This window comes from Musca vetustissima, unplaced genomic scaffold, assembly GCF_032173495.1.
Source record: "Musca vetustissima isolate MV318-11 ecotype Yass unplaced genomic scaffold, APGP_CSIRO_Mvet_v1 utg649998, whole genome shotgun sequence".
In the NCBI taxonomy this organism is placed as follows: domain Eukaryota; kingdom Metazoa; phylum Arthropoda; class Insecta; order Diptera; family Muscidae; genus Musca; species Musca vetustissima.
The window spans coordinates 16,714-26,620 of NW_026879233.1; the positions used below are offsets into that span (position 1 = coordinate 16,714).

Below are 9,907 nucleotides of genomic sequence, written 5' to 3' on the forward strand. Positions count from 1 at the left end.
CCTATTAAGGAGTCTTTATAGAGACCATTGCTTCCAAAAAAGTCACTGTTTGTGGCGGTCTTTAGTCCAAAGTTGTGATTAAACCTAACTTCTTCGAAAATCTTGCTTAGTCTTCGATTTTAACTCCGCAGAAAATTAAAAGTGATAGTTATATACGTCGGCCACGTCCGATTATACTGTTCCGTTTACTCTTTTCTTTATTTACTCTTTAAATATACTTACTATTAACTAAAATACTATAATTGATAATGACAAAACATAATGCATTCCATAAATCTAATTCGTGTGATTGTGTTATTAGTGTTAAATAAGATTATTCAAATCGGCCAATTTTTCAATGACGTAATCGGGACAATTTAACGTATTCAATTCCAGCGATTGCAAATGTTGTACCTCAAATGGTTCCGTTAATATAAACATTGTTTGAAATCCACATTCTTTGCCAAATTGTATATCACTTCGTAAGCTGTCACCGATCATTAAAACTCGTTTAGGATCATTGATGTTGAAAGAACGTTTTAATAATTCTCCCAACTCGGCTCCAGGTTTACCAAAGACTTTGGCCTTTCGTTGATTGGCTTCTTCAACAATGTGCATAAAGGCTCCTGGACCCAACAATTCATGGCCACCAAATGGAATGCGTGGGTCGGCAGCACCAGCTATAAACAAACATTGGGGATTCTTCAACAAAACTTGAGCTCTCATCAATTTCCAGGCAGTTAAATTAAAATCAATATCAATTACAACAGCCTTTACGGGATCTTTGTTATATATGGCATGATGCAAATCGATTACGGAGCCATCAATAAGTCGTTCTTTCTGTGAATGGATAATAATATGAATAATAATAGATAGTAATAGAATTGTAAAATTTTAATATTTTTAATAATTATTTTTTTTTTAATAATTATTTGTTTAGTTTTATTTAATTTTACATATGGCTTACCTCTTCTACGACATCGAATCCACTATCACGTAAATGCTGTTTAAAAGCTGACGAAGCAAAGCATAGGATTAACCCTTGAAAGTTTTCACTTTTCAAATAATCGCTTATAGTTTTCGCAGGATGTACTAAATCTTGCTGAAATTAGAAAAAAACAACAACTATTTACATAAAATAATAAACAAATATAAATACGTTAAGAAAAATTCGGACCGATCGCCGACGTTAGCGTTAACATTAGAATAGATTAAATTACTTTATATATTATATATATAATATACATGTATATATATATATATATATATATATATAAGCTCTTAACAATGTGGATTATGTTGAAATATACATTTTCTAAAGGAACTTTCACTTAAAATAGTGTTAGTCCCAGCCACAGGAAACTGCAACAGTGAGACGGACACTTCACCACTTTGTATATATATATATATATATATATATATATTGAGATGTCCCTACGATTATTATACCAACATAAAGATGTACACATATCGATTAAAATGAAACATAACAGGTGTCATATCAAATGAATTTTGTAATATTTGGACAATACCCTTTTGATGGGACGGACACTGTATACTAAATCTAACAATTTTTTTATAAATGTGCCTCCATTTCAAAAAGTCTTAACTAACACCATTCAGTATGCTGCCAAACAGTGCACTATCAAAATCTCTCTTTGACGAAAATATTAACCTCTGAATATTTATATAGTTACACCTGAACTTAATTTAGTATGTGGTGGTGGGAGCACGTGGAGTATTAGATAATATGGACCGAATATATATATGAGAACTATATAGTGTTGGAGATAAAAGACAATTTAAATAAAACCTAATGCACGGCAGTTTAGGCACGACGAAATTATATAAGGAAGCTATATATCTGAAATTTTAAATGCAAACTGTACTTTATTTACAATTTTATATTAACAGACGGACAGACTTAGAAAGTGACTATATGCATATTCTCAAAAGTAAATATGGGAGTAAGACATGCCAAAGCGTAATGAGGGGCATACAAATTTGATTTATAAGCACTTTAACACTATAAAAGTACCAATAACTGCTAGATAACGTTTTGTTTTCACATGTCACTATGCACATGGGGAGATGGATTTCAATTGTCATAAAGGACATTAAAATACCGACCATTTTTGTCGAAACAGTTCTTTTTTCACTTGAATGAAAGCAATCCGGAATGAAATGGTCATAAAGTGGAAATTATTCTTTTTATACCCTTCACCATACTGTGGTACAGGGTATTATGTCTTTGTGCATATGTTTGTAACAGGCAAAAGGAATCGAGATAGACCCATGGTTCCTTTTGAGAATATGCATATAATCACTTTCTGAGTCGATTCATACAAGTTCGTCCGTCCGTCTGTTGATGTTAAATTGTAAACAAAGTACAGGTCGCATTTATAATCCGAAATTTATATGGGATCTACATATATATAAATCAGGATCGATTTAGAGTAAACATAACACATGTCATTTTAGACTTTTTGGGTACGAATGCTATATATCTTTGGGTATTGTATAAGTATTTAGGAGAGCTATATCCAAATCCGAGCCGATTTCAATTCATTCCAGACTTAATTAAATCCAAAATTCCAATTTGTTGTCCCTTTATATAAAATGGGAAGAAAATATATAAATATGAGACTACTTTGTGTAAGTATGCCATTATGTGAGCTATATCTAAATCTGAATTGATTGCAATGAAAGACTGTGCGAAATTTTTTGGCAATCGGAGTGTAATCTATATATATAAAAGAGTTGCGTTATAAGTGACTGACTGATCATCAACGCCCAGACGAAACGGCTAAAGCTAGAAACTTGAAATTTGGCATGTAGTTCGGGTTTGGTGAGGAGGCGTGTGATAAGGCGGGGTTTTTGGAAATTCGTACTAAAAGGTACTAAAATGTATTAAAAAGTGTACTACACGGGAACGGTTAGATGTAGAACTCTGAAATTTGGTATGCAGCTTTGCCTACGATACGCGAAGTGGTATGTGTGAAAAAATTTTGGAATTTAGTACTAAGAGGTACTAAAAAGTACTAAATATTATATTTCAATGGATATCTGAAACATGGTATGTAGCTTAAGCTATTACAAATATAATGACGTGCAAAAATATTTTTTGGAAATTAGTACAAAAATTTACTAAAAAGTACTAAAACTGTATTACTACGGAACGGTTGGAAGTAGAACTGTGAAATTTGGTATGCAGCTTTGTCAATGATAAGCAAATCAGAATGTGTGAACAAATTTTGGAAATTAGTACTAAAGGTACTAAAATATACTAAATATTATACTACGATGAAACAGGTAGGGATAGATGTCTGAAATTTGGTATATAGCTTAAGCTATTGCAAATAGAATGATGTGCAGAAATAGGTTTTTGGAAATTAGTACTAAAATGGTACTAACAACTGTATTACGCCGGAACGATTGGAACTACAACTCTGAAATTTGGTATGCAGCTTTGTCAATGATAAACAATGCATAATACGCATATTTTTTTGCAATTTAGTACTAAAGTGGTGATAAAAAGTACTAAATAATAGTATAATTTATAAACTGATAGAAATAGAAAATCGAATGCTATGCATAATTCTTTTGGAATTAGTACTAAATACTGTAGTATAATGGAACCGGTAGGAATAGAAATCTGAAACGCGGTACATAGATTTAACTATTACAAATACTATGCGATACAATAACGTATTTTTGAAATAAGTACTAATAATATTAACTTATAATGGAAAAATTAGAGATTGAGATCTGGAAATTAGTATGTAGCTTAACTATTACAAATGGAGCGATATGTATAAATATTTTTGGGAAATTGCTAAATAATACTAAATATTGTACCACAGTGAATGGTAAAAAATATAAATGTAAATTTAGAGTACAAAAATGTTCAACTATTAGTACATATAATAGGCTTGGTTTATTGAAAATTTGTCCTGAAATTTTGTATTTATTTTTAGTTATAACAAATTAAAAAGGTTTTTTTTTTAATTTGTAGTAAAAAGTACTAAATGGAAAAGGCTAGAGACAGATATCCGAATTTTAGTATTTGTCTTTGACTATGGCAAATAAAATGTTTTATGGAAATATTTTTCGAACATTTTTACTAAAAGTTACTAATGGTTATATGAACTACAGTTTCCAATCTCACATGGATCTGTACTACAGCGAATGATTTTGTGAATTTTAGTTAAAACTTCCAATGTAGTGAAAAACGGACGAGATTTCATATACAATTAAGTCAAACTATGCAAACAAGCCGCTGAACACCACATGCACTAAAGTGTACGCACTTTAAAACGCAAATGTTTCAAACATTTCTAAAATAATAGTGCTGATATTTATTTCCAATGATGTTTCCAACCACATTGGTTGGTGTAATGAATAATGGGCTGGATTTTTACGTCGAGGATATACTAAAATACCGACAATTTTTTCATTGGGGATTTTGTAATACGTAACGCAACAGAAATTGTAATTCGTACTTAAAGGGTACTAAAACGTACTAGTAAGTACTAAAACGTACTAGATATTTTACATTAGTATTAAATTACCGTAAGGAACAAAAAAGGTTAAAAACGTATTATGGTAGGGGTGAGGGGGCAACTTTGAACACTTTTTTTCTTTCAAGGGTCATAATTTTTTTATTTTATAATTTTTGGTTTCTTATAAATTTTAACTAATAGGTACATATGCAACCTTTACAATGAATATACATACTTTAAGCTTGATATTAATATGTTATTACTGTTTTAATGGACGAAGTCAAAGTGTTCAAACCTGAAAAAGCTAGCCAAAGTGGTTTACGCAGATAGAGAACAAGATTGCCATATACAAAAATGTAGTTGCGGGTCGGAAAAACGTTAAACAAAGATTTTATGAGCGCTGATCAAAGGTGCCCCACGTTGAAAGGTGCCCCCTCTCCCCTACTATTTGCATTGGTTCATCGGGAGGATGGAGAAAATAGTACACTTCCAGAAAATATAACAATAAGTAAGTCGATTTAATAGGATAGAAGCATCAACGCTTCTGTTCGAAAGAAATACGAAGTAGGATATGAGATTAAAAAAAATTAAGATATAAAACCTATAATAAAAATGGTTCAAATCTATACTTAAACCAAAAACTATAAAAAGTTTCGCTAACAACGTAGCGGGCCTATGCTAGTCATTTATATAAAATCGAATAACTATATATGTTGGGGCACTTCCTGCAGCTTCAGTTCATTGTTTGGATTGTCTTTTGTCTCTGGATTATAGTGGTGGATCCTTATATCATCATTATGAAAGGACGCTATAAATCAATTTTATTTCGCTTAAAACTATGTTAATTCTTATGCGTTTTTGATCGACCACATCATTATGCATTTTTTGTTCCGATAAACCTTTTTTATGTAAAATTTTTAATAACAGCACACATTTCTAATTTTGTCGATTGTAAAAAAATGCGGATGCCTCTTTTTTGAACACCTGTTTCTATATGAAGGACTTGCCAGATCGAAACAAAATTTAACATGTGTTCATAACAGAGATGAAAGTTTCCCAAATGTTTAACTTTTTTCGGTTTATACCGCACTTTTGGTGCTAGGCTAAAAAGTTTCCGAACTGCCCTCGTATATGGGAGTTGTATTTTAATCGGGACAAATAAATGAACTGCGTATCTATCCAATTCCGATGGTAAATGCAAACTGTACTTTATTTACAATTTTATATTAACAGACGGACAGACTTAGAAAGTGACTATATGCATATTCTCAAAAGTAAATATGGGAGTAAGACATGCCAAAGCGTAATGAGGGGCATACAAATTTGATTTATAAGCACTTTAACACTATAAAAGTACCAATAACTGCTAGATAACGTTTTGTTTTCACATGTCACTATGCACATGGGGAGATGGATTTCAATTGTCATAAAGGACATTAAAATACCGACCATTTTTGTCGAAACAGTTCTTTTTTCACTTGAATGAAAGCAATCCGGAATGAAATGGTCATAAAGTGGAAATTATTCTTTTTATACCCTTCACCACACTGTGGTACAGGGTATTATGTCTTTGTACATATGTTTGTAACAGGCAAAAGGAATCGAGATAGACCCATGGTTCCTTTTGAGAATATGCATATAATCACTTTCTGAGTCGATTCATACAAGTTCGTCCGTCCGTCTGTTGATGTTAAATTGTAAACAAAGTACAGGTCGCATTTATAATCCGAATCGGATAAAATTTGGCACAGCTCATTCATTTGGTCCAAGGACGAACCCTATTGAATTTGGGAAAAATAGATATAGCTCCCATATATTTTTTCGTCCGATTTAAGGTAATTGCTGCACCAAAGACCCTATATATCTTTCGATTTGCACGAATTTTGGTATAGCGTACTGAAATAAGTCTACAATGATGTGTGCTAACATTCGTGAATATCGGTTCAGATTTAGATATAGCTCCCATATAGTTTCGCCCGATTTTAGGTAAATGATGCACCAACGTCCCTGAAAATCATCACGAATTTTGGCATAGAGTACTGAATGAAGTCTGAAGTCATTCTGATTGAGATTAAATTTTAAACCGTGCAGCATACCAAATAGCGTGTGTCAAGTTTGCTTTAAATCGATTTATAAAATTTAGCACAGGTTGCAGAATGGCATGTGTAGGTTATTGATTGATGTTATTCGGTTTAGATATAGATAAAGATCACATATTTAAGTTCGATCAATTTCATGTCAATGTTCCCTCAAAAAGGCGACTGTGGTGAAGGGTATCATTTAGTCGGCCCCTTCCGATTTTTCTACTTTTCTTACTGGTTGTCTAATCAAAAATTAAAACTACCTATAGGACCTACAAACCATCAATTATGAAGCGAGCTCTTTTATGACAACTAATAACCCGGATAATGTACAATTTTTTCAATTAGTTCAAATTTATTGTAGTTTATTTATCGTGTTTCAAATTAATTTTATGAAACGTTATTTACAAAATATAAGGGGAAGTAAAGACTCCGGAATATTGTCGTTAGAAGTAGATAATCCGAATGAAGGAAACTTGAGAGCACTGTTGTGATGCACAACGGATGGGGATGAATATCTTAGAAAAAGTTGTGAGAGTACACCGAAAATGGAACATACCTGAGTCCCAGAATACTAAACAATTTAACCAGTGAGCGGAGAAGTATAGTCGGACGGGGCCGACCATACGATACCCTACACAACTTCCATGAAAATCTAACTTTCTGTGGTTCCATATTCTGAGTTTTGGCAATATTTCGCGATATTTGCACACTTTTGACTGGCTAGTGGTCAGCAAATGTTACTAATAATCAGTACAGCCCCTCTAATTACTTGTCCAGATTCTCTTCACCGTGGGTTGTGTTGCGATGTTCGGCTTTCGACTCGAAAAGTACAAATAATTAAGTTTTCGGTCCACTTCATCCGAAAAATTATTATCTGATCTAGGTGATGATCAGATAACAATTTTTCGGCGTTGTCCTTGACTATAACTTGAACCTCATGGAACATTTCAAAGCGATCAGCACTATATTTCCGCCCTCCAGTGTGGTAATGGGTTACTAAATAATATATGAATACGTAAGCACCTGTAAATAGTTAAGTGTAACTCCCGCATCCGAGTACCTACGACAATATAATTGGTATCAATTTAAAGGTCAACCACTCCTCTTGGATATACTATCAACTTCTCGAGTCTATATCCTTCAGTGGTAAATATATACGCTATAGAATACAATTTTTGTCATTTTTCACACAAAAGTTAGGGTCCATTTTACCCACTAAATATTGACCAATATTTATCAAAACAGACATGCTTATTCTTTGGCCCGATCCCCTTTTCTATGCGGTGTTTGGGCCATAATTGCGGCCTCTGGAGATACCAGAAAAACAGATAAAAATTTAGTATTTGGTCCATTTCATCCCCTAAATATTAACCGATCTTTATCAATAGGGGTCTTCCTTAGCCAGAACCCATTCTACATGCAGATTGGTCCATAACTATGGCCTGTATCGTGTTTTCAAATTATAATGGACAGACGGACGGACGGACACACATGTCTAGATTGACTCAGCTAGTCGAGATATGACGATCGGTATACTTAAAGGTGGGTCTAGGACCAATATTTCGCGGCGTTACAAACTTTTGGGGCTGCACAAAGCTATAACACTCTGACAACATAGTTGTGTAAGGTATAATAAAAATTTGTTTACAGAATAGAGCACAAAGGCTATTGTAGAAGAAGTGAAAAATGCTGTATTCTTTTCGATTTTAGCGGATGAAATTACGTATATTCCTGATAAGGAGCAGTTATAAATATGTATTAGATTTTACGGCAAGGTATCTGAAAGAAGTCAAAAACATGTTTCCTTTGCTGCGTAGAAGTAGAATGATTATCAGGAAAAGGAAACTCGTCCATTATAATAAACATAATAATCAGGTTGGGTGTGGATCCCAATTTTTTTAAAAGATCAAGGATATAAGGGCGCGTCTAACATGTAAGGCAATTATAATGGAGTACAGGCCATTATTTAATCGAAATTCCTTCGTTCCTCTCACATTTTAAATTTAATCTTAAGTACATTTTCAAAGATTCTAAAAATTCGAAGTATATTTTCTACAAATTCGGAAATATGTTCATTCATTCGAAAATCTCCAAAATGTTACTTTATGTAGAATATTTCGAGAAGCAAGTGAATATTTCAAATGACTACATTAATGAAACACAATGCGTTGTGCGGGCTAACTGTGTACAAGATTTAATATGGAATTATTTTTAACTAGCATATGCCCGCAACTTCGTTAGCGAATGTAGGAAATATTTAAAAATGTATTAACATATTATTTTATTTTCAGAGAAAACTGCATATGTCAAAAAAAAAACATTCCACACATTAATATCGACCATAAATTAAATTTGAGTAGCAGTTAGTACCAAATTTCATGATTCGAGCTCTAAAGGTTCAGCGAAATCCAAATTTTACCAAAATTTCTATTTAGCACACATTATATCCATAAGTACCCTCCTCAACAATCTAACTAACCTCCTCAATATCCAACTACATAGGTTCACCCCCAATTCAAATTGTACCAAATTAGTACACAAAACCTCTTACTTACCCCAAAACTACACCACCACAGTGATCCAAAGTATAACTATCAGGATTCCAATTCTGTCGGTCCACCCACAATTTAAATTGCACCAAATTTCCAAAACTTTCTAATTAACCCAAACCAACACCACCACAGTTATCGTAAATCTAAGTTTCAAGATTCAAACTCTACCACAATTCAAATTGTACCAAGTTTAGTACACATTATTACAAATTTACGAAACTTGCTACATACCCCAATCATACACCCCCACAGTGATCCTAAATCCAATGTTCAGACTTCCAACTCTATCGATTCACCCACAATTTAAATTACACCAAATTTAGTACACAGTAGTACGAATTTCTAAAGTTTCAGGATTCCAATTCTGTCAGTCCATCCAAAATCCAAATTGTACCAAATTTCCAAAACTTCCCACTTAACCCAAACCAACATCCCCACAGTTATCTAAAATCTAAGTTTCAGGATTCAAACTCTACCGGTTCACCCACAATTCAAATTGTACCAAATTTAGTACACTTAGTACAAATTTCTAAAACTTCCTACATACCCCAACCCTACACTCCCACAGTGATACCAAATCAAAGTTTCAGGGTTGCAACCCTATCGGTTCACTCACAATTCAAATTGTACCAAATTTAGTACACATTAGTACACATTTCTAAAACTTCCTACATATCTCAATCTTACAGCTCAACAGTGATCCTGACTTCAAATTTCATGATTCTAGCTCTATTGGTTCACCTAAAATTCAATTGTACCAAATTTAGTACCCATAAGTATTATTTTCTTA

The 9,907-nt window shown here is 33.0% G+C and overlaps 1 protein-coding gene across 1 annotated transcript; it reads right to left on the reverse strand.

The window, feature by feature from the left end:
• Positions 1-303: 303 nt before the first annotated feature.
• On the reverse strand, positions 304-1,081 carry LOC133324031 (chronophin-like; the record flags this gene model as incomplete). Its single annotated transcript, XM_061532919.1, has 2 exons — positions 304-819; positions 947-1,081. Coding segments are annotated over 2 exons (651 nt in total), but the record flags the coding sequence as incomplete, so codon positions are not given.
• Positions 1,082-9,907: the final 8,826 nt, after the last annotated feature.